At 38.2% G+C, this 25,794-nt stretch overlaps 2 protein-coding genes across 4 annotated transcripts; both read right to left on the minus strand.

Annotated features, from left to right (window-relative positions):
• Positions 1-436: 436 nt before the first annotated feature.
• Positions 437-7,178, minus strand: LOC120103724 (lipid phosphate phosphatase delta-like). Of its 3 annotated transcripts, none has more exons than XM_039117329.3 (8): positions 6,717-7,178; positions 6,509-6,604; positions 6,340-6,414; positions 6,079-6,209; positions 2,405-2,505; positions 2,062-2,190; positions 1,819-1,934; positions 437-996 (listed from the first exon to the last, which is right to left on the minus strand). In XM_039117329.3, the coding sequence occupies exons 1-8, from the start codon at positions 6,882-6,884 to the stop codon at positions 586-588; spliced, it is 1,227 nt and encodes a 408-aa protein (XP_038973257.3). In that variant the 5' UTR covers positions 6,885-7,178; the 3' UTR covers positions 437-585. The 3 variants fall into 3 exon arrangements, with proteins under 3 accessions (XP_038973257.3, XP_038973259.3, XP_038973258.3); XM_039117331.3 differs by having other exon boundaries at positions 6,509-6,631; positions 6,717-7,176; XM_039117330.3 differs by lacking the exons at positions 6,340-6,414; positions 6,509-6,604 and having other exon boundaries at positions 6,717-7,032.
• A 945-nt stretch (positions 7,179-8,123) lies between these two features.
• On the minus strand, positions 8,124-21,484 carry LOC103712077 (phosphatidate cytidylyltransferase 1-like). The gene is made up of 13 exons (XM_039120315.3): positions 21,318-21,484; positions 21,034-21,104; positions 19,351-19,447; positions 18,661-18,914; positions 18,366-18,517; positions 16,912-17,053; positions 15,782-15,938; positions 11,860-11,907; positions 11,690-11,776; positions 11,122-11,250; positions 10,983-11,039; positions 8,509-8,592; positions 8,124-8,434 (listed from the first exon to the last, which is right to left on the minus strand). Exons 3-13 carry the CDS (start codon positions 19,426-19,428, stop codon positions 8,345-8,347), a joined length of 1,278 nt encoding a protein of 425 aa, XP_038976243.3. The 5' UTR covers positions 19,429-19,447; positions 21,034-21,104; positions 21,318-21,484; the 3' UTR covers positions 8,124-8,344.
• Positions 21,485-25,794: the final 4,310 nt, after the last annotated feature.

A 25,794-nucleotide genomic window follows, 5' to 3' on the forward strand; every position in this document is an offset into this window, starting at 1 on the left:
GCATCCAAACACCCTGCTAAAGTATTAAACTATCCTGTATCTCAGTTAAATTTAGATATATTCTTTACATACCATACAGAAAATACAGAACTGATGAGTACCTTCTTCCACTCCCTTCCCATTTTGGCTTATTATATAGTAATCACACCAGAGTCCTGCGAAAAAATCATACTAATATCCCACTTACAGGCTGTATAAGGTGCACTGAAAAGGTACCCTCCCACCAACAATGGAACTCTCCTTGTTGCAGCAGGTTTGCCAGCCAGCCCATGGGACCTTTGTTTCTTTCAGAGATTATTTTTTCTACATTTCAGGAAAGCCTACGTGGCAGCTCGTTTCATTTCAGTAAAATGGTCACAAGAAAGAATGACAGTAAGGCTCGGCTGGTTGAAGCTAAAACCATTTTCCCATACAGGACATCAGAATGCATCTACAATTTTAAGGCATAGATAACTTGTATTTGAAAGACAATATTTTACAAAATCGATATCAACAAATGATTTTATCTCCAACCTCATAAGAGCGATGGGAGAAACTGTGAAACAAAACAGGCTACAACTCTCATTTGTAGAGTACGCATACCTGCTACAAATTTAGATGAGAGAAGAGTGATGGAGCCAAGTCAGTCACCGACCATCCAAGGCCAGCATACTGGAGAAACCTTATTCCAGTGTCGACATCATATGCCTTCCGAGGGAAGAAAGCAATAACTTTCTGAAGATAACCCAATTGCTTACCATCAGACTTGCTCTTACTGCTATCAGATCCCCTCAATGCTGGGACATAGCATGAGGACACTATCGGGATGCCCAAAGTGTTGCACATCACAGGGAGCAACCACTTGGCTATGGCCTTGCTGCAGAACTTCACCATGAGTATCGTAGATATGCCAACCAACATCCTTCCCAAGAAGACAAGAAGGGGTATCTGTGGGCTAAATATGCGTGGAACGCCCTCATGGTGAAAATGAAAGTAAGTTTGCCGGATTCCACTGACCTAAATGACAAAGGGGAAAAAATTAAAAAAAAAATAAGATCAAGCGTTCTCAATTTGATTAGTCAGCAAATAGCAGATAACGTCCTTGCTGCTAGAAGAGATAATGAAATTGTCACCTCTAGAATTAAAAATTCAATAGAGAAAATTAGTGCCAGAGCAAATAGAGGTGCTTTCAATCTTTTGTCTACATTTACTACCATTGTTTATGTCAGTCTGGGGTGATGCATATAAAATGGGACAAGTGCTGGCAGACTGGATGCCTGAAAGGATGTTGGCAGTCTACATATCATTGTTTATGTCAGTCTGGGTGACATGTATAAAATATGATAATTCTTGGCAGGCTGGAGGCTTGAAAGGGGATAGGCTTGAGTTAACATTTGCCCCAAGTATTTTGGTGGTTTCATATATAATATCATCTGCTTCCCAATATTTGTTTCAAACCCTGAAAAAAAGAACTAAGCAGAGGTTTCGTTATTATCAACTAATCTAGCTATACCCTAATATAATTGTGGAGACTTCAAAACTGCAAAAAGCTGCACTCAAGGAAATGTGAGGAGTAGATAGTGGTACCCATACTTTCATCAAACAGTAGTTGCTTCTTTTTCGCCAAAATAAGTGGTTCGCTAAAATGCTCAGCACAAGTAGCAGTGATCTGATGGTCCCAAATGGTTCACTTTGATTAATGAAAGCATAGTTCCCTCACATGAACTGGTTTGTACTTATTTTTACAGCTACTCGACATATGATGAAAAACATCCTACCATAGAAACCTAAGGGTTTACATAAAAAATAGATTTAAATGTAATCAAAATTGATGCTTACTATTCCGAAGGCAGCACCAACAAATGCTGTGTGGTATTCGAAGCTTGGAGTTGGGAATTCTGGAGTAGGATATGCAAAACACAGCAGTAAAGAAAGGCTAGCCAAGAAGGATGTAACTGCAAAATAAATCAGATTAAAAAGAAAAAAAGATCATCAACTGTGCACAGAACTGAAAGAAGATGTTCTTCTAATAACAAAAAAGGCATTTGATGACAAACAATACAAAACTTTTAGTTTGCATACCATTCTGCCCAGATATAATAAAATCATCAACATATTCATGGATTGTCAACCAAAAGGCAAGGATAACAAGCCCAAAGCTGATCCCAGAAACAACATCAATCAAGCTATGCATACCCAAATATATCCTCCCTACAAAAGAAGTGAAACCAAGTTTATACATCCAGAAGTAAAACCTAGAGAATGGAAACCACAAACATTAAAAGTATTTCCTCCTCCCTCCCCTTTATAAAAAAGAATTCTTTCTACATTTAAACCTGTCTCCTTAAATGTATCCTGTCATCAACATAAATATCAAACACTGAAAAGCATCTGCTAACAGATCTAAAAAGAGGTGGAAACTCACCTATGCCAATTATCATGACGAGTGTGAAAACTAGAGCAAACCCAACAGCAACTGTGACACCATTTTGAACACCATGGGTAAGAGCATAGTGCAGCAAATATCTGCTAGATCCATAAAACCAGGATAACAAATGTTAGACAAGTTGCTTTCCACCCTCAACTTATCCACCAGTGCATATATGTATATTATACTATTGCTTTAAAAGGCAAATGGTTAAACAAATCAGTAAGTAAAAGAAGAGAGAACTAACACGAGGGTATTAAAAATTGAATTACTAGCTCTTCATCAATTTATATTTTTTGTCAAGTGGTAATTGCTTTTTTTTTTTTGGGTTGGGGGGGGGGGGGGGGGGGGGGGTGAGGGACTGTCACTTTCAATTGTTTTTGATCAAGGTTTTAAATCCCATGGGATAGGGTTGTCCCGGTCTATCCACGGAATAGGATGCCCTGTTGTTCTGCCCCATCTTGGTCGAGCAACTCGGTAGGTACCCTCTGTCTCTTTGCCTTACTTCTTTCATTTCTTTCTTTCTTTGCCCTTTTTTTTCCTTCTTTCCCTTCTTCCTTCTTTCCTTCCTTTCTTTTTTTTCCTCCTTCCTTGCTTCCTGTCTTTCCTTTTTTCTTTTTCTTTCTTTCCTTCCTTTCCTTTTCTACTTCTTTCTGTCCCTTCTCCCTTCTTTTCTTCCTTTCTTTTTCTTGTCCTCTCCTTCCTTTCTTTCTTTCCTCTTCCTTCTTCTTTCTTTCCTTTCTTCCTTAGTTCCTTTATTTTCATTCTCCATTCTTTCCTTTCTTTTTTTCTCTTCTTTCCCTCTTTTCTTTTTTTCCTTTTCTTCTTTTTTCCTTCCTTTTCCTTACATGGATGGGTTTCAGAGTCTCACCCCTTCCCATTCCCATTTTCTCATAGGAATGGAACGGGATGGCTGGGACACTCCCTTGTCCTGTCGGAACTTAAAACCATGCTCTTGATTGCAAGAGCTATCATTATTTGGAAGGAAGCATTATAAATTTTGACTGTTTTGAGAAAGCATAAACAATTGTCAATGGTAACATGCAGGAGGTGGTTGCCATCAATTTGATAAAGAATGTTGGAGGGAGGATAGACAAGTAGCATTAGGCCAATGAAATGAGGGGGCACTCCACTTAGGCACCCCAGTCTACAGTCCCCTTAGAGTTACCCTTCTCTAAACTCTTCCATGGGGTCAAAGACAATGGGAGCATTTTCATTTTCGTCTGCATCCATTCAAGTTTTCATATGGTTTCTTTTATTTACGTAGTGCCATTGTCCTAGTTTTTCTATAGATCCTTTCATACCCTATAACCTTGTTGGAATGGCTTAACATGGCCTGTTTCGCTTGGCTAGCAGCCAAGCTAAGCTTGAGTCCAGATCTTGAGCTTGAAATCCAACTTGCTCATGTTCATCTCGATTAAGCTTAATATAAATGTATAAATATAAATAAAATATAAATTTAAATAAATATAAATTATATCTATATATTAATCTATCATTAACTTATTTAGTATATATTTAATATGTCTTTAGTTGTATTGCATGACAAGAAAATCTATGTATAATATTGTATATTCAAGTATAAGTGGTAAGTTAAATCTCAACTATCAAATAGAATCCAGTGGTTGAGTCATTATTTGGCCATCAGGAGAAAGATATGCATGTCATTGATCCTAAGCCCCTCTCACCACACTAGCCCTAACCCCTCTTCAACCCAATACTAAGAGTCCTCAACAAGCGGGGAGCTACGTTGAAGGCAAGGGGCATAGCCCTGCTTGAGTCTAGAAATTTCCCAGTATGCTCTTCTTTTCCTATTGCATAGACATCTCCATCCACTTGGCCTTGTCCCCACCATTTACCATTGACTTTAATTGCCCCTCCGTCCTCTCCATAACCTGATTTCCTTCCATCACCACCTACTCAAAATGTATCTATATCATCTATAAGACTTTTCTAAAACTTTTTCCTTTTTAAAATTTTTTCCTAATCTAATTCCCATAATTTAGAAGATAAAAACCACAGGATTGTTAATACTTGTCACGAACCAAGAGTAAATAATGATTATCTTTTATCAACAAAATACCAAAAATTTCTCCTATTCTCATGGACCCATACCCCCACTAACTCTCTTGGACCTAAAAGATGATCTCCTAATTATCATAAATATAAAATTTTCTCCTTGGTGGATGAATTGATGCATTACTTCCCCACTCTCTGTCTCTTACATTTTTACCCCATTACTCTCTTTTAAATTTCACAATTCATTGATAGCCTTTTCTTTTTTTGATATATCTATAGCCATTTTGCCTATTTAATATAAAGGATGAACAATGGGGTTTTTTTTTGCATCATTTTATCAATTTAACTAATTACCATTAACAATTAAAAAAATCATATACTTAATATATATTGATATGTTTTATTCGTTGAACTCTTAATACCTTTTCCCTGAAAAATAGTAATTTATTGGAACATGTAAGCAATTAATGTTAAGTTTTCTCCGGGTGAAAAAAACTGCATACTAAGGAAAAAAATAATTTGTTGATTTTCATGATTAACCTCATATATCAAATATGTTTAACATTGTATCGTTTGCTAAGTTTGTACCAAGAAATAAAATAAAATTTATTATATATTATTTAAAAATGAAATAACAATTAATATATTTATTCACCATTTTATACTTATTAAACATTTCTTGCTAATGTTTCCCCCATATAAAATCCTACCTCTCCCACTGCTCCTCAACATTCCTCCCCCTTCCCCACCTTCCAGTGGCCAATCTCAAATGTCTAAAAGGTTTGGCTTGCTCCAGCTCTTCCATCTTCTGCCTCTGACTTGATCTAACTCATTCCTTTGCTGCCTCTGCCAACTCAACCCTGAGTTATGTTTAGCAAAAAGGGAAACCTCAAGCCTAAATGATTTGAGCCTAGTGTAGCCAGCTAGTGATGAGACCGAGCTCTTAGACAAGGCACAATAATTGCAGACTGCATTAAAATGGCTCTTCACTTATAATACATTATAATGATGCCGATTAGGCATCTAGAAAAGGTCATTCTAAGTTGCACCGCTAGAAGGTAACTTAGTCATGTAAGTAAAAAAAAAAAATGCATTGCATTGTCATCAGTGGAATTGGTACATACTTCTATATTTTTAGCTGGCAAAGAAATTTCATTTAAGGAGATATTTTGGCTGAGTTTCTTGCTGATCATTCTTGTTGTATCCCATAGACCCCAAACAAAATTAATTGTTGATTCCAAATGATGCCTCTTGCTTCTAATTTCCGAGATTTTATATTTTGCGTTGGCTACGGCCAAAGCTTAAATGGTTCAATCTGCTCTAAGAGTGCAGAACTGGAGAGGATAGAAGAAGAGTTAGACATCATTCTCTGGGAACTGGACTTCTAGGTAGTCAATTGCACTTGGCCAAGGCCCACTTAGGGAGATTGATCTCTTGAAGGTAGCATCCTTGTGATGCACTATATTAGTTCGGTCCATCGATCAAAGTCTACAGCATCCCAAAAATAACATCTTTCAGCCTTGATGGAAAATATTTCAACGGCCTTAGGTCTTTGTCTTTGTTTATCAGATAAAATCTCTGCATCATAAGATGCAAAAGAAGGGAACAGCAAGCACCGACAGGTAAGATCACTAACAGAAGCAAAACGATACCCGGAGAGGCAAACAGTGTTGAGAGCATGCGAAGAAGGTAACCCATATTCCATGGCATTCTCCTTCTCATCCTTAGTAGCAGTCACTCTTCTCACAGGAGGACTGCTAGGTCTTGGAGCCGATACCACATCCTACATTCCGACAATCAAAAGATCAATAATTCAACAAAAAGAAGACAGTAGAGGCAAAAACACATACATTAAATTACTTTCCTTAGGATAGCAGATCGAGACCGATCTCAGATAGGCATCTCTAACCTACCTTTATAGAATTCCCAATGAAATCGCAGAAAGCCAACAAAAGGATCATCTGCCTGGCCAATTTGCTATGCCCACTCTACAAAATTGTCGAAAGCAAAGAAACCAATGAATCGTTTTTACCGAAAACAACCCAAACTAATGGAGAGAAAAATAGAGAATCCAGGACATACCCAAAAGAGAAGAGGAATAAATCCGGTGTAAAAGGGCACCGACACGACGCAGGACATCACCGAGAACATATTATCCAAGAAGCGATGCTGAATCCTCTGTTCCAGAATTCAACAAAAGAACCCCTAAAACACAATAAAAACCCCAACTCTCGCACGGAGACACGATCAAAATCGGCGAAAAAGGGGTCGATTGATTGCTGGAGCTCACCTGCAGCCGAAGGATCCAAGGGGTATCGACGATGACGCGGCGGGTGACCCAGGGCTGCATGAGGGCTCTCACCCTCCGCGTCAGATCGAACGCCGACGACGCCAGCACCCATCCCACGATCGAGGAGAGGGTCAGGGCTTGCCAGAACGGCATGCCCGCCGCTTCCATCTCTCTCTCTCTCTCTCTCTCTCTCTGTGTGTGTGTGTGTGTGTGTCTGAAAATGTAAGCTGTATCCCAATCTTTGGGGCTCCCCCGGGGCTTGGATGCCGCCCCCGCCTTGACTCTTCTCTAACAAGCTTTCCTGGAGCTGGTGGGATATAAGTGGCCGAGTTTACGCGTAGCTTCTACTTGAATTCGTATCTACTAGTCTACTACCGGACAAAAAGATCGAATAATAATACTCTAAGAATTTCTGGAAATCCGGAACCCAAAGACCAGTTCTTTTTCCTTGTTCTTCTCTGCATTTTTTTCAACCCCATGTTTCTAGTTTTTATTGCGTGATCGATGGGGACGTTATTGTTGGTCTCTTTCATGGCTCGGAATCCAACGGGAGCCCAACGTTTTCGAACGGCCGTGCGGAGTGGGGTGGTGGAAGGAGTCGCCGGGTCGAATGGGGAGTTTCGTCTCTTTGGCGTCCGCGGGCCTCCTTTTGGGACCGGGCACGAGACTGGAGCCATTAAAGTTGCTTTCAATCGTTTTCATGATTCATATTTTTTGGCTGGATATTTGTCAATGGACGCAAAAAAATATATGTATCGTAAGTCTTGCATCTGGAACCAGGAACCAGGGAATTTCTTGGTTAGTTTCTTTCCCATAATGGCCGGCTGAATCTTGTGGATGGTGGTCTGACTTGGCACCTAGTTTGAACGGACTTTGTCTCTGTTGTTTCAAAGTTTAAATCATTAGCACCTAACTTAGCTCACGGCTTAGCTCACACATTTACATGCCGATTTAGTTACTTGTCGTCCAATGTGCCTCTAGGTGCAAATTTTAATCTCAAATTTTGCAAGCGTGTAAACTTAGGGTGCACACTAGATACAAAAAGGACAGGACAGGCAGCGTGTGTGCCCACTGAGGTGGCGGATGGGCAGGCCCACACCTTGTCCTGCCTGTGGATCTTCCAGTCGCCTACTTTTTTTTTTCTTTTTTTTTATAGGTACGGTCGAAGGAACATAACGGACCTCGGCCACTCCGGCCGCCATCTATATGCGCCATTTGACAGCACTCCCAGGATCGAGTTTTCCCAGCCCAAGAGAAATTATAGCAGATGCAATCCGCCCGTTAAAAAAAGATACCAATTTGTCTGACCTCATGCTCTTTAATTACCTTTCCTCGTGAAGATGCAAGTTTGAACAGCCATCTATGATCTTGTCCTGATCATTCTCCACAGCACTAATATCTCATGCATGTTTCAAATGGAATGTTCGTTTTCTCTTGATAAGTAGCCACTGGATGTCTTACCAAATATAAGTCTCCAAAAGACTATACAAGGCTTCTACTAAAACTAGAGATTCATGTCGACATGATTTGAAGGGCTATACAAAGCATTTAAAACTATGTGATGGATAGAAAATTTGGAGCGCACAGTTTTGCAAGCACTGCAGCTAATGGAAGTGCATCAGATGGTTTTAGGCTAGCATCGCCTGCCTGTCTTGAAAGATCTTCCCAAGTTGCTCGTACAGAATTTGCTGCTCCTCAAAGGAAAGGTTCCTTAGTATCTGCATCACATCCCCAGTCAAGTCTCTGATTAACAGGAGCATAATATGAAAGACAATATTAGATGAAGATGTACCTGGTCCAGAATCATTTCAATAGAAAAGCTCTGAGGCATGACAAAAGATTGATGGTATATGTACGCAAAAACTGCCATAACCATCTACAACAAAATGCAAAAGCAGAAAATTGTTTACAAATAGGTATACATGGCATGCATGCATGCGTGCATTGAGGTTGTGTTTTGAGGCATAAATAATGGATGAAAGATAGACAAAAACACCATGCTATTCTTTCATTTCTTGGGAAGGAAACACACAACCAGAGAATTATCTGACAAAAAAGTATAAAAATTAATTAATTTCTTAGAATATATTTTTAATATACCATTTAACTATGTCCAAGATCAACAATAGTGGCCTTGTAAAAATACCTGTTTTCCAAAATATTTTGGAAATGTAAGTATTATGTAATCAATAAGGGGCATTGCTTGGTGCAATAATAAAAGGATTGGGGTGACAAGTGTAATGGCATGGGTTCAGATTTTGGAGCAGCCTCTTGGTGCAAAAAAATTATCAAAGGTTATGTCAATCCCCAGTCTGCCCACCAAGAAGCCTGAATTGCTGGGACGGTAACTAGGTAATGGCAAAAATCATAATGCTATTAGTGCATTTCTTTTTAAGTTTCTGGTGTGCAACCATCTAGATCAAAAGTAATAGGATGAATTAAAGCAAGAATATTGAGTATTGTTTTTCTATATTTCTATTACTTCGTTAATAATAGATTCATTTTGATCAAACTTGGTTCTTCGTGTACAATCTATTGTAGCAACCATCTAAACTTGACTCTAAGATTGCCGTATGATCTTAACGAGATCAAACATTTGCTAATATAATTTTGTAAAACACCATATTCTTTGCAAGATTGAAAAAAGGTAGATAGAGAAAGAGTCTTTACATGGCGACTCTTTTCCTTTCCAATTCCACATTTGTCATATGGCTCAAAGATTCGTCAACTCCCATGATTGGCAGCAAATGTTCATGGGTCAGAGTATAAAAGCTTTGTGGTGACTACTTGTATTGGCGGACAAGTATAATCAAATTTGTATACAAGGTGACATAAACTCCACTAGAGAACTAAGGAAAAGAAATAGCGTGTGTGCTACAATATGAAAACAGCTATTTTAAACATCAAATAGATGATGTAGGACAGTCTCTGAACGGGACCTATATTAGGGTTTAAGAAAAAAATTAACTAACAAATTTCTGAAAAATTAATTATGATCTAAATGTTAGTTAAAATTAAAGTATGAGGGTCGAAATTTCAATTCAAAATTGATAGTAGATGACAATGATGAATCTAAAAATATATGAATCTGATGATCAATTAGGAAATGGGAGGGTTTCAGAGTGCTTAGAAATACATTAAGTGCCTTATTGTCCATTCAGGTCCAGGTCTGGATTTTTTTGGTTACAGGTCCAAGTCTGGGTTTTATGTGGTGTGCGACTGCATAAGATTATACTCACAGGATATGAGCTGTAAGATTAAATCTTGCAGGAAAGCTGACTGCAAATAAATAGAACTAAGTTCAAGAATTGATGCGATGATGCTTGGAAGGAAAACAAGGGAAGAAGAACCAGATGTAGAGGAAAAAAAGGGAAATGGAAAGTTAACACAAGAATAAACGAAAGAGGAAAGATGCCACTGGACTCCTGAGATCTAGAATCACACCTAGGATTTGAAGGTCTCACATCTCCAATACACAGAATCCAAAAGCCCTATTTCTTACAAAAAGAAGCCCTTACAGTTTACTTAATTCCAAAATTAACCCTATGTGTGGTGCATGGTTACTGTAGAATGAATAGTACCATGACAAAAATTATGCCCATCAAGCTGTTAAATAAGGTCTGGGATTTTTGTTGATCTCCACCCTCAATTCAAATAACCGACTAGAAACTAAAAATAACTAGTTATGAAAGAACAAAATTACAGCAAGTGAACTAAGATTACATCTAAGAGAAATCCCTGCAGCCATTTGGTGCATCATGACAATGAACTCGCATGTCCATCGATGGACTTGCTGAATTTGGAAACATATATATGTAATTAGCAAAATGCAATGGAAGATTCACCCCGACCACACACATTGTACAGAAAGCATAAATAAAGATCATCACTGGATACCAAGGAAGAGTTGGATGAAGGTAAGAGGAATGATTTAAAGGGATTTACTTCTAAACACTTCAATAGCTATCAATCAAAAGGTAGAATCCCATTAGCTGACCAAAAAGAAGGGAATAGTGTTTGAATGAAATTGTTGGCGTACTTAGTCGCAAACTCGTGATACAGTTATAACGATAATACAAGAATCCAGTTCTTTGCTTTATCCAAAAGCTGTGAATAAGCTATACCACAACTGCCAAAATGGTTGATTAGAAGCAAGCATTAATATCAGATACTAAATATTTTTTCATTGTTATTCATACTTTCATGATCTAGAATATACTAGAACATTTAATACTTGAGTAATATCTCAAATTCCCATTAACTTACTTGGCAATCCATTCTATCAGTAATTCCACCATGTCCAGGGATGCTATCACCGAAATCCTAAAATTATTGAAAAGAAAAAAGATGTCATCATTTTTCCAATTCTCTAAAATATTCAGTCCTACAGTTAAAAAATGAGCACCTTAAATTTAAATGCCCTTTTGAAACCACTTGCAAAAAAACCTCCAAATGGTGCTATTATTGATGCAAATAGACCAAGAGCGAGAGCATGCCACTGCACAGGCAGAATTGGTACTTCTTTCCAGGGAAACTGCACGAAGAACAGGGGCATATTAGATATAAATTGAAAAGGAGAATCAAATTAACTAATACTATAAGAAAAAGAATCATCTATAAACTAAAGAGAGCAGATCAAATAGGTTTAAAGCATAAAAAACCGCTTACAAATATCATAATGACATGTCAACCAATGACATGGGACTTTTCTAGAATTTCTGAAATACACTCCATATTTAAGACCAAGAGGAGAAAAAGAACCATCCATTTAGCAAGAACAGAATGGACGCAGCACTAAAAATTAGTTCCATCATGACTTTCTTTTGCATTTAAAAAAAAGGTTAAGAATATTCATGACAAAAAAAGATGAGAAAATTGCCCTTTCATCAAACAAAAAAAAATCTATTTTAAGCAAATTTGAAATGAAGATAAATTTATACAATGAAATCAATTTTAAGTTTTAGAGTTCTCACCCATTCAGGCACCCATACCCGCAAAGGATAATATTCTGGTTTAAACATTGGCCCAGGATCACAGTGAAGCCATACCGTAGACAAGTCCTATAAGCATTCCAACTCTGAGATTCAGATAACCAACAACATCGGATACTGAAATCATTAATGATTACATAGGAAAAGGTTACCTTTCTTGGGCATGTTAGCCACCGGAAGCGACCCATTAGATTTGCTAGCTGCACAAAGCATATAGAACAGATTTGTGATTTAGAATATATCAGAGTACATAAAAATGGGGTGGTTTAGTATGGATGTATCTATATAAAGCTGATCTGTTCAAAAACATATCATAATAAGCGGAAAACACACACATAATAAGAAGAAAAACACACATAAGCTTAGAAAGGCATCATAAACTATTAACGTGCACCTACATGTTTACACATTTGCACCATTATTCAAGGAAAAAAAAAGCTAAACAAATGGCAAGAACTGCCCAAGTGCAGGACCCAGAAAAAAGGGAGAGGCTAAAATACCAATCAATGCGAAAACATATGCTACTGAAGGGCTGATACAAATTTATGCACCTTAATGTGGAGTTGTTGTTTATTGAGTTTCCTGGATTCACATTATACGGGGTTTATATTGAAATGCTGTAAAAGTTTTTTAAGCATTTTCTTAAGTTTTAGATTTTCTTTATTGAAAAAATTATTTTCCTTGCAGATTACCTTCAACTATTTATGACCATAATGACTGATTCCAGGTGCTAATTTGCTAAAATAATTTGTTTTTTTTCCTCAAAGAGGATGGTTTTGAATTTCAGCATTTGTCTATAATGTGTTATGAACAGACAAGGATATTTCATTCAGTTTGTATTTAGTTTTAGCAATATTTGAATGGTTATGGATAAATGATAAAAGAAGTTTGAACAGTTCAGGGTAGCATATTTTGAAGTTTGTATGATCATCATTAGGTCTAATGATAAAAGTATATAAGATGTCCAAGATATGCTGTATAGTGAACCAAGCTGCAGCGAGAGAATAGGGAAAGGAAATGTCCACTCTATTTGACAGATTAAATGCAAATCAAACCTAAGTTCAAGTACCAACTTGCAACTGCCGAAATTCTTTGTTTCTGCAACTGTTAATAAAACTGTCCAAGCATTTGCTCCAATAATAGGAAAAAGGAAAATGTACAGAAAATAAACAGTATAACAGAGGTTTGTACGTCAAGCACAAACATAAACATTAATGAATGAATTTTAGATAGTGATATTCATCAGCGCTAGTACCAGAACAGCCTGTCCGCACATAGCAAAGAGGCAATTGGACTTCTCACTTGGAGTGGAAGAACCAAATGACTAACGACATAATTAACAGACAAAGTTACAAACCTTTCTGCTGAGACGTATATCATAGAGCTCATACAGGTTTACTTTTTTCTCTTCATGCTTGTTTTTTATGTCAATCTTTATCACTTCCCCTTTATTTTTATTGATTAGAATGTTTCAGTAAGGCCATAACAAGCCAGCTCTATCTTCATATATAGTAATGGTTTCAACGAAAGGGCACAAGCCATACAATCATTGGGGACCTTACAATCCAGGGGGAGTAAGAGAGCCTCATGAAAAAAATGATCTGATCTTCCAATTTAGAGAAAGCTCCAGTGACACTTGTAAGAACCATTACCCTTTACTCAATCAGACACATCACATGGTTATCAGTTTTCTTTGTTTTTTTCCGTTTTTGGATTTAATCATGGACCAGGAAAGTTTGTAGAGCATGCAACAACCAGCATTAGATTATCAATGATGCATGCTATACCATGAAAGTAATAAAAGGATTGATTCATACTTCATGACTTTTCCCTGGGAGATGTTCTCTACAAGAGACAGTGCTCAGTAACACTTTGGACTTGTGTAAGAATGATAACATAGATGCATTGCTTAACTGGATAAATAGCTCCAGTGGATTCTGGACTTTGTCAAAATTGAAAGCACTCTTTCAAGCTTAATATAAATTAACGACTAAAATTACCAAAGAACTCTGTACGAATGACAATACAACCTTCATCAAATTCGGATACTTCTGGTCATTACTATAAGAATAGAAAAAAAGGAGTTTGACAAATTTGAAGGCGACTTCTTTCAAAATCAACATAAATTAATCAACAAAATTGCCAACTTCTCTATATGGATTGCAAGATATAACCTTTATTACATTGGGATGTTGCAGGACATTAGAATAAGAATACAGGGGGGGAAAAATCATACATTAGAGTGCAGGTTATTTACATAAAATAAAATCACAGGTCACAATTATCAATGAAAATCAAGTAAAGCATGCTTAAAGATCAAACATAAGGTCACACGTCTGCCTGGTGAAACTGTCTTTGCCGCAACATAAATGTACAGAAAAGAAGTCTGATAACTAAAAACATTCTAAAGACAATTACCATTTTGCTTCACAAGACAACAAAATCTTCTACAACATTCATGATCAGTAATTCGAAAGAGTTGTCGGCCGAAAAAAACAACAGTATCTATTTCCAAGAAAATCACAAGAAGCAATAATAGAACAGGAATAGAATCTGCTGACTTCATGTGTGCCTTGCACGTGCACATGTGTGTGTGCGTGAGAGAGAGAGAGAGAGAGAGAGAGAGAGAGAGATTCGATGTGCTTGGCTAGCTAATAAAATGTAAGCACAAACTTTTACTTTAACACGAAACAGTCCTTGGGCAAGAAAATACTGGCCTCTTCTACAGATGCAGGCACACATCACCAACTTGTGCAACAGAAATAACTTTCCATAACTTGTGGACAGCAGTAAGGCAAAGAGCAATTTTCTTGGGTCAAAAAATTCATAAAATGGAAACAAGAAAAGAAAGCCAAGAAGAGAGGGTGAGTAGTATGTCAGTCGTCTTCATCTTGCAAAGTTTCAAATGACAGATTCTATGGATATTTCAGTTTTAAATAAAATTATATCCATTATGCTTCACATGATTCTTGCAGAACAATGTTGATCATATAATTTTTATTGCAGGAAATCACATGCACCCAAACCACAGATGCATGTCTCTCAAAATCCTCTGCCCTTCCTGGTTCTTTTGACCATAGTTGAACCCAGAAAATGTGTCTACAAATCATACTTTATGTGCAATTAATGGGGATCACTCTCATCGATTCAAAACCCAAAGAATCAGAAGAAAAGGTGTACAGGAACAGTGCAGTATGTCAGCACAAGCGCACATTTGGAGTGGAGACGTGCATCATTATTGACTATTGAGTGGGCTGAAATTTAAAGAAAAAACAACATTAAAATTCATGTGGATATCTTTTAAGTAGTACCCAGCTCCCCACCCCAACCCCCCCAAAAAAGCATGCAGTTTTAACAAGGAGAAGAAAATGAAGGAGCAGCTCCCTTGAAACAGCAAGACATGAGAAATTCAAATTCAGTAGCAACAGCGCAAGTGTTCATACTTGAATGAAGAGAGTAGAGATAGGAAAAAATATTCTGGCATATATATCAAATGGAGGCAAAAATTCAAACCACCAATCTTGTAAAATTGATTAACATATATATAAGGGCATGCTGATGGTTATTCAGCTAATTCCAGCTTTTGCAAACAAGAGAACAATTAGATGACTATATGAACTTAGCTTACTGTACATCCAGCTCTCCTGTTTGCAGCACAGCTCAATAGCAGGCTGGTTTGGACTTTCAAATTTCAAGTAATTTCCAAGCCAAGGATCGCATGTGGTAGTAGTTGTGTCTTGGCATAATATTTTTTTATAAATTTTACAACAAATATTGAATAAGTTTATGGTCAGGTTTCGGAGGACTAGTGCTTGCTTTCTGATAGTTGGAGAGCTCTCCTTGTAACAACAATGAAAAGAAAGGAAAAAGGTACACACTATCGGGAAATGCTTAGTTGACACAAAAGGTAGAGAGTTATAATTCTCAACAACAGTGTACTAGCCAAAGCTGGCGTAGATGTACAAATAAAGAGATCATACCAGTGTGTGTGTGTGTGTCTATATATGAGTATAGATATAGTATTTAGGAGAACAGACATGATTTATAATTTAGGAAAAAGTTCAGGATGCTCACCACAAAAGCAGAGAACATAGTTGTGACTAATGCACCGATGAAACCCTCCCAAGTTTTCTTTGGAGAGAGTTTGATCAAAGGTGTTCTCCCAAAAAAGAATCCAAAGAAATATGCAGCAATATCATTGATAACGATAAGTGAAGCTGGTAAAAGAAACCTGCATATAAATCCATCCTTAATACAAGGTAGTATAATTTAACTGGATTAATATCAGAAAAATCAAAATAATAAAAAGCCTGCCATAGGACATAGCGTCTAAAAGGAAAATAAAAAGTAAACCATCCTCAAACAGACAAAATTTCACCTCGTGGTCTTTTTTCAGAGTAGCAACAAAAAAAAATATTATTCCAAATAAAAAGGAGAAAGCATTGCAAATATTTCTTCACAACCTTCTTTCAAAGCGGTATTGAGAATAAGGTCTGCAAAACTGGTACTGGGAACCGTACTAATATATTAACAGCCATATGATAAAATCGGCATGGTATGGTACGCATCCTATACCGAGACAGACTCTCAACACTTTTTTCGCTCCCAGCCATGGTATCACTCAAAACCGAGTGGTATGGGTCGGTATTGGGCGGTTCGGCCAAAATGAATCTTAGTAACTTACTGGTATCTTATTGGTTGTATGTTACGGTAGATATGACAGATGTTGATTAAGATGAAGAGTCAAAGGAGTTACCCAAAAGAAAAGAAAGAAAAAAGAGAAAAAAAACAACCAACGCTGGTGACATGCCTCCGGAGTCTCAAATTATTAAACGCCTTAACCTCAACATAATCTACCATGAGGACCCTTCCATAGAATATAATACTTTTCAAATATATACATATGCAAGTACATCAAATACCTTCTTGTTGGAAAACCTGTTATCATAGCACATAACATGAGGAGAAGAAAAAGTTATACACTTCATTGATGATCAAAAATATAAATATCTGGCATAATTAGGCTTGCTTTTGAACAATCAAATAATTCATAAAATTAGCACACTATTGTAGAAAGAAAAGAGTCAGGTCTTTCAAAAATAATTTGCACATTGACGAAGTACTACATATCTGAAACAAATGATGTTGACAATAATAAACTTCTAGCTCATTGACATCATAATAAGGGATAAATAACTATTTACCAGAATATTCCTTCAAAAATATTTGCGACAGTGAAGGAGGACTGTACAAAGACTATTAGAAGGATCATGTGAGTCCACGCATACTGGCTAAACTGATACTTGTACATCTTCTTCTTTAGTGTAAGAATAAACCAGACAAAACCTAAGCCACCAACAGACAAAGATTAATAACTACAGGAATGCATTAAAGTATGAATGTACATATAGGAAAATAAAATACAAAGAGGTATTAATCTTAGGGCAACATTTTGAATTCAGATAGGCCCTTCTAAATTTCGTTCAACAAGGTCTGGACACCAATAAGATATGGAATCAGTTTAAACAAACAAAAAAAAAAAGATGAACGAACCACGCTATTCTGTGCATAGTCTGAAACATCCACAATTACAATAGGAAGCTCTTCGAGAATGCTTGGTCCAAGAATACATGAAAACTATAATTACCACTTTGTACCATTAAAACTTAGGCAGGCTATTTGACCCCTCAACCCTTACTAGCAAGAATATTCTGTTTAGGGTGGTGCAACTGCTTTTGAATCTCCTCGGAAACCCACACATGCCACATAAGTGTTCTCTCATTAATTTTTTTTTCAGGAGACCTGCTTTCCCATACCGACACAGACCTGCTTCCAGTAACTAAGCCTCAACCACCCCGCTCCCCCCCCCCCCCCCCCCAACACACACACAAAAGAAAAGAAAAGAAAACCCAATCGCCAAGAAAAAAGGGGAAAAACAGAAAAAAGAATCTAAGTTAGTCCATTCCCTTTGTACATCACAAAAATGGATGAACTTTGCAACATTTGTCAACTATATCTTCATTATTTACACTTTTCAATAAAAATAAAAGATCTTTAGTGCTAGTGATTGATGCAATCAGAAAAGCAGGTGAGTAACTTTATCTTCTTTGTAACTTTGCATTTTATTTAAATCATAAAGAGTGGATTATTTTCACCAGATTGTTTTTATATAGCATTGACACTCTTAATTATTATGGCATTATGTCATGATATTTGCATGTTGACTTTGTCGTTGAAGTTTGCCTCTACAATCAGAAGTTGCTCTAGTTTGTAACTTCATTAGAATAAAGAATTTTTGTCACTTTCCAGAACTTGTTTTCCTTGTAAAGTTATTCTGTTATGATGTTAAATCATTTATATTTTATCACATATTGATCAGTTACATCATTTTGCAATATGTTCATTCATTCCCTTCCACATTGTTAATTAAAATGTGACATCATAACAGCATAATATTCTAAAGCAATTGAACTAGCCATGAGACAAGAAAAGGCTGAACCAGCAATGTTCTGGTATCATACAAAATGATGGGAGGGAAGAACAGAGAAATCTTTCAATATTACAAGGGGGCACAAACAAAGATCATGGTTACTAAATTTTTGAATGTGATCACAATATATGCTCATATATGATAAAAGAACATAACAAAAATGATAACCTGCAATATACAGGAAATAGCAGATAACCATCTGGTATTTGATAAGCCCGCTCACAAGCTGATATAGCAATTTATCTGAAGTTACAGTGTTGACAAGCTGTCTGCTGAGAAAGCGTCCATAAGTAAACAACATTGCGGTGAAGAAAAAATGCCTGCACTGTGGAGAATGGATAAATTAAATGAGACTTGATTCAAACCGTAAGCACTCATTCAATATTTTTCTTTTTTCTTTTTTTTTTGGGGGGGGGGGCTACTGAACATGCTGGAAATGTTATCAAATAGAACAAAAATATACCAATTTAAAAGCCTGAATCCTGGAAGCTGTCTGTCTTCATTAGCTTTCCTAAGTAGATTAAACAGCTCCCTTGCCATAAAGATTTGGATGACAACAATCATGGCCCAAATATATAGATGACCCATGTAGATTATAAATGCAAAACCCCCTATCATCCACAATGCTGAATGTGTACGAATAAGCATTGATTTGTATTTGTTGCGGTCATTGACAAGCAAATTTGCCCCATTTGCTTTATTTGCATCTTGAGAAACCTGGAACAACAGAACAATTTATTTTTATATATTCCATCAGGAACTGCAGCAGTCCAACAATCCACCTAGTTAACATAATCAATTTTACTACATTTGCCAATATAAATCATCAACCAATGCACCTAACAGCATATGAAGCTAAACTTATCATTCTAACAATGATTGACAACACAGATACCCGAAGTCTATATAGCAAGTAAATGGTAAAAAGACAATGGCCAATCATTCTAGGAAAGAGAAAATGATTTTTAATCTGTCAACAAGCTATTCGATGGTGTAAATAAACACACAGTTTTATAAATGAATCCTAAGCTGTAGCTGTTTTACTTCTGTCGAATCCTCAAAATACTCATTTATCAGAATCAAAAGAAAATCCAGGTTTCTAAACAAATGACGACAGAATAAGAAAAATAACCAAGAAAAGCCAGTAACTAACCTCAGCTGAGCGTTTCCGATGCCGAACCCGCCCCAGATGATTTGATGGAGTGTCACTGGAGAAGCTATCCTTTTGCATAGTTGTTTTATTTTGTTATCTAGCAAAATGACCAAGATTGACAGAACATTGTTCTTAATTAAACAAGTTAAAAACCATATCATCCACCTACAAAAGACTTTGAATAAATATACCTCTGATAGTCTGTCAAACATTAAAGTTCGCAATTTTTTAATTCAAAAGACCTAACAGCAACACAGCTAAAGAAACCAAGATTTATGAGCATCTACTAAATGCAATTTTTTCAATTTCGGTGATATATTTTGTTTAAAGCAGGAAGCATAGTTTGCCAGCAACTTTAATTAGTTAAAATTTAAATCAAATTTACATGCACATTTGTTCAATGAATTGTATGTCATGAAGTACGAATCCCTCACCATCTTAAAAAAAATAATTCTCGTCAATGCACATGATTTAAATGATACTCAGAACAACTGTACAGATATCCTAATTCCTTCTTTCTTTACCCTATTTTCATTAGCAGCTGCATTTATTAAGCATTTTCACAGGTTAAGCACGACATGAGTCAAGACAACGACATAGAAGGTCTGTTATCTCCAATCAAGGCAATCTCAACCCCTTCTACTTGCATGCTTCTAGCGCGTCACTGTTGACCTCAGAAAAACTACTGATAGCAATATCTTCAAAACCATTATAACATTTTAAAAACCAATCATAATTTTAAGCAAGCACCCAATGCATGGTGGACCAATACTAATTTTTGCCAATATTTGCACTTTCTCATGTTTTATCTTTCCTTTCCTTTTTCTTTGAGTCGAGTTTAGATACCTGTCATTGGTTTACAACCAAATTCCACGCTCTTGTGCAACAGACGGTTGAGTGTGCCTTTGTCCAGCACCTATCGGTATACAATCGACTCAGGATCGATTATAGAGACTATTCCATCCATGCTCGAAGTTCGCTCTCCATTTTACCACACATACACATATGCAACTATTCTAATAAACAACCCCATCCACCCAACAAATGCTGCCATTTTTTCAGGCGAAAAACCCATGCACAAAATATAGCAGTGTCTTAATGACTTTTGGGACATCGTTAAATTACCACAGTGCTTAACAGTACCCCAAATCAACTGCTACCCTTTTCAAGTTTTCACTTTCCAAGCTTTACTCCACACTAGGTCCACAATCTACACATCCACTTTGAACCCTTGATAGCTTCAATTTTTTACATTCTTTCATTGCATGAGCAATCCTTGGCTAGGTAAACTTTACAGCACTTTGCCCCCCCTCAAGCAGAATAGAAAAACTCGCTTACTGTAACACTTGCTGCTTTCAGACTTCAATTCCTCTGAAATTTATGGTTGCCCCTTCCATTTCAATTGTTCATCTACCACTCTCATTTACTATAACCTGACAGCATTTTTTTCTCAAAAAGATTTAAGCAATATAATTACAAATTAATCTAGCATTCTTTCCAGCCTCAAAACTTTGCATCTACCCGACCCGACCGTGTGCCGTTCCTCAAGAACGCACTACGGGCGTACATTAGAAATCAAGAATCTTGTCAAAAGACAGTCTTTCCAAACCCAACAAACATTCTAGGTTTCTTCCAATTAGATGCAACAATCGCAAGAAAAAGAGAAAAGAGCTCAAATTGTACCTCTTTTCCAACGGCTCACCGGATCAGAGAGATCTCTCTCGTTCCCCTCTCCTGGATCAACAAGAAGAACCCTACACAGATAACAAAGAGATTTCGTTACCATTCGAAGGAGGCGATCCCTTTCATTACATTTCGGAAGTCCAAGAAAAGCGAACGACAGTTCCGAAGTCCAAGAATTCTCTACGATCCCCAGGAAAAAAAGGATTCGCAAATAGGAAGATTCTCTATGATCGCCAAGAAAAAAGGATTCACAAACAGTAGATAGTGGCAATAATTCTTGCTACCTTTCGGCTTAGAAAGCTGGGAGAGAGGAGGGAGGAAAGCGCACGGCAAAGCTTAAAAGAGTCTCCGGTCCGAAGGTACGTCAAAGAAACGGCTTCCGAGGGAGGGGATTTTGGGTGGGGATTGGGAGTAGACATAAAGATGGGGAAGGGAGAACCGGACAAGCCCTTTCCTGGCGCTGCGAGAATAAGTACTTATTCCTCCTGGGTCCGGGTAGAGAGATCTTTCATCCATCTGCACCGATCTTAAAGCTACCATTGAGCAGTTCAACGGTGGACCCGCGAGAAAGATAGCATCCTTGTACTTTATTCTTTTCTTTTAGGAGTAATCTATTTACCCAATTAGTACCAATTTTATGCAGCTAGATTTGACTATAAGTAAATCTTCACTCCTATTTAGTAGATTTGGATGGGTGATGAAATTTCCTATCGGTAATTAGAGTGATTGGATATGATTTACTATCTCTAAATTATTTAAATATTAAAAATTATAAAATTTAAAGCCTCCTTACTTTTGCATCAAATAGTTGAAAACCTCTATCATAAAAATAATATATATTTTTTTGATCACTTGATGTATAAAATAAAAATTTTCAATTCTTATAATTTTTTAATGTGTAAGTAGTTTAGAGATAGTAGATCACGTCCAACAGCTCAGTTCATATAAGATCTCTATCATTCTATTTAAACTTGGCTAGATCTAAATGGAGGTCCACCTCAAATATATCCCTAGCCCGCTCATATATACACACACACACACATATTTTTTTTTTAAAAAAAAATATGCTCATTTCCCCCCTATGTCATAGATTAATACAGATTTGGCAGAAGTAAAACTTTGGATTCTCAAAATGCTTCTTTTTCTTATTTTTTTTTATGGGGACAAAGTTGAAGATATTTGCCTTAGTAAATATTCTTCCTGCTTCAGATATCTTCATCCCCAGTGGCAATTTCATCAGCTGCAAAGCTATCAATATTGATAGGACAACATATCCAGCAACGATGGTTGCCAAATATATGATGACAGCAGTGCATGTCATTGGCATAACTGCAGCAATTGCATCTCCCTCTGTAAGCATTGTAAAAGTGCATAAGCAAATATCCTGTGAAGCATGATCAAAGCTATCATTGTCATAGAAGGAAGATATCTATGATTAAGACAATAATTTTCACCATTTTTTAACAACTTAATATGACCAATGTTGTTGTTTCTAGTTGCTAGGATTAGATCTTAAGAAGAAAAGGAAATCAATGATGACAAATATACAAACATAATTTGATTGTGGAGCTCCTTCAGTTCCCCTGCACACAATAGCCATACTGTCATCTGTTTCCCTTGGAAAATGCATTGGTAACAGACAACATTCACCTAGATTTATGAAGGGAGACAACAGATATCATGTCTGACCATTGGTAACTGGTTGTAATTTGACAATGAGAACTACAATGAAGAGTAATGGCAAGTCACCTTTCCATGGCGAGCCGAGGTCTTCTGAAAGAGGCTAGAGCTTGAAATGGGATCACAATATGATGATCCTAAAAGCTTACAGCCATGCATTATTTTCCATCTTTATACACTAACAATGTATACAGGCGACTGCAAAAAAATATTTGCTTTAATGGTCTAGAAAAAGATTTATATGTGCATGTTCATATTCGAATCTAACACTTGCATGCCAAATCTGGGAATTGTCTAATTTGAAGCCTCACCAATTTGTGAAAAGAAGGAAGTGAGATCAGTATTTAAAGGCATGATAGAAAAATCTAAGAGCTCTTTTCCCATAACTAGTCAGAGGATCCACTTTTAGTTTGAGTTGAGAGCTAGCTATCTACCTTCAATTTCTTGTCGCTTCGAAGTTCATATCCCTCTTTAACTCCATAGCTGCTAATCTTGGGTTATTAGTTCAAATGTTGCATCCTTTGATCAATTTTTATGGTACTTTTGTGCTATTATTTATTAAATCTCTCTTGGATGGTTGTTCTACCTTACTAGTTGTTGAGGGGCCTCTTGCTCTAATTAGCTCTCTTGTTCCTTTAAAAGCTTCACAAAAGTGTTGGTCCCCTGGGGTTGTTGCCCATATTGTATTCGAACATAATGATATGTTTTGTAATTAGGCACCTTGCACGCTCATTGCAATACAATCTCTGGGGTAATGATATTTTTTGTAATTAGGCACCTTGCACGCTCATTGCAATACAATCTCTGGGGTAATCTAGACACTTGCATTCTTTGGAAGCAATTCTTCTGAGGGCAGTTCTAAATACACCCCCCCTATTGCTCAGGACACCCCCCAAAAATTAAAAAAAAATTAAATACTCTCTACACCCCCCCATTTGCTAAGGACACCCCTAAAAAATTAAAAATTCCTAAATTACCCCCACCCTCCCCACCCCCCACCTCCCCACCCCCCGCCTCTGCCTCCTCCTCCTCCCCCCTCCTCATCCTCCTCCTCCCCCTCCCCCTCTTCCCGCCCACCTCTGCCTCCCCCTCATCCCTCTCCCCTCCTCCTCCGCCCCGCCTCTGCCTCCTCCTCCTCCCCCCTCCTCATCCTCCTCCTCCCCCTCCCCCTCTTCCCGCCCACCTCTGCCTCCCCCTCATCCCTCTCCCCTCCTCCTCCGCCTATTCACCCTCCTCCTCCTCCTCCCTCCTCCCTCCTCCTACTCCTCCACCCCTCTACCTCCGCCCCCCGTCCCCATCCCCTCTTACTCTGCATCCCCCTCCGCCTTCTCCCCCTTCTTTGCCTCCTCCTCCACCCCCTATTCCTCCCTGCTCCCATTCCTCCTCCTCCTCCTACCCCTCCTCCCCCTTCTCCTCCACCTCCCCCTCCTCCTCCTCCTCCTCCACCTCCCCCTCCTCCAACTACCCCTCCTACCCCTCCCCCCTCCGCCGCCTCCTCCCCACCCTCCTACCCCTCCTCCCCTTCCCTCCGCCGAACAGAAGGATTCTGTTCGGTTGAGGGTTGCCGAACAGAAGCCTTCTGTTCGACACTGGATCGCCGAACAGAAGCCTTCTGTTCGGCACCGTTCAGCCGAACAGAAGCATTTTGTTCGGCGATCCAGTGCCGAACGGAGCACGAAACGGAGGAGGAGGAAGGGGGGTGTACTGAGAAAATTTCAAGGGCAATATGGTAATTACACTAAAGGTTAGTTTGGGTATTTTTTTTTTAATTTTTGGGGGGTGTCCTGAGCAATAGGGGGGGTGTATTTAGAACTACCCTTCTTCTGACTGCATCCTGATGCCACTTCAATGGCCTTGGCTCAGTCTAAATTAAGGTACGATGTATCAAAACAGGTAGATGTACCGGTCGCTTATCGGACCAGGATGGGACTGTTTTGGACCGGTATCGAACTGACGAATAGAGAAGCGCTGCGGAAGGGGGTAAAAAAAAGAATCCGCGAGCATGCGCGGCCGCGTTAGATGCCACTGAGTGGTTTAAGTGCCACTTTGTGGCATTAAAGGCCCTGCGGGAACCCCCCGTGTTGCCCTGTGCGGAGAATCGCACGCGAGCGGAATCATGCGCGGAAACCGCGCGCCCCTGTGGGCGTGCTGCTCAGCGTGGAGAACCACACGCAGGCGCGCTGTCCTGGTGCGAACCGGGCGATTCGATTTAGTTCTCCGGTACTGGGCTTGTACCGGTGCAAACCGGTATGGTTTGCACGGGTACAGTGGATTTATCGCTCAGTTCCGGCCTCTTCGGGGTCGAAACCGTTTTTCACAGTCAAACTAGACGAGTCAGAGATCAGACTGGTCCGGTACGGGCTGAACGGGCTGGTATAGGCCAGTTCAGCATATCATGGTCTAAACAAATAAATTTGGCTTAGGATTGGAATTGGCTTTGGCTTATGACGGAAATTAGCATTGATTCACTTGGAGTTCAAACCAATCAAACATCCAAAATGACAAGTATTCTAGTGAAAGCCAATTCTCGCTGCCCACTTCCAGGTAACCAAAGAGGACAACTAATAATAAAACTCAAGTGGGTTGAGTCAGATCAAGAGAATGAAACCTCCACCAAATTTGTTTAATAAACTACCTACTTTGATGCAACCCAATCCAAGATAAACCTTAACGAACCTAACCTAAACTTTCCTCAAGTATATAATCTCCATATTTCCAATCCAAATGTAGTTTGGATCAAGTTAGGTTAAGCCGAGCTCAGTTTGGTCGACATCTTGCGAGCTTAGGGTACAGGATGGGTGAGCTGGAAGATGTATGGATCAAATTTGGTTTAGTTTTAGGTGGGGTCGGATTGAAGGAACTTTTAACCAAACCCAATTTGACTTTTGATCAGATTGATGGGTAACAATCGGACCCAGTCTGAACCCATAGTACAGATCTGTGAGGTTGGTTTGGATTAACTTGGCCCTGGTTGCACCCACAAGAATCAAACAGCCCTAGACTGAACCACAAATCCATAGATAAGGGAGAGCATTTGTGACCTAGGTGGCTAGGTTGGTGTTCTTAGGGGAGTTGGGTAGG

This window comes from Phoenix dactylifera, chromosome 9 (assembly GCF_051530095.1).
Source record: "Phoenix dactylifera cultivar Ajwa chromosome 9, Ajwa_hap1_PhDact_Kaust_v1.1, whole genome shotgun sequence".
In the NCBI taxonomy this organism is placed as follows: Eukaryota; Viridiplantae; Streptophyta; class Magnoliopsida; order Arecales; family Arecaceae; genus Phoenix; species Phoenix dactylifera.

Coding starts and splice junctions, on each gene's coding strand:
- LOC103712077 (XM_039120315.3), bottom strand. CDS start 19,428: ATGCAAAAGGATAGCTTCTCCAGTGACACTCCATCAAATCATCTGGGG. Junction 15,939..16,911: donor ATTTTTGAAGGAATATTCTG/GTAAATAGTTAT, acceptor ATTTATATGCAG/GTTTCTTTTACCAGCTTCAC. Junction 11,908..15,781: donor CTATGTTCTCTGCTTTTGTG/GTGAGCATCCTG, acceptor TGCTTTGTGCAG/CTAGCAAATCTAATGGGTCG.
- LOC120103724 (XM_039117329.3), bottom strand. CDS start 6,884: ATGGAAGCGGCGGGCATGCCGTTCTGGCAAGCCCTGACCCTCTCCTCG. Junction 2,191..2,404: donor CGTCATGATAATTGGCATAG/GTGAGTTTCCAC, acceptor CTTCTTTTGTAG/GGAGGATATATTTGGGTATG. Junction 1,935..2,061: donor TATTATATCTGGGCAGAATG/GTATGCAAACTA, acceptor TTTATTTTGCAG/TTACATCCTTCTTGGCTAGC.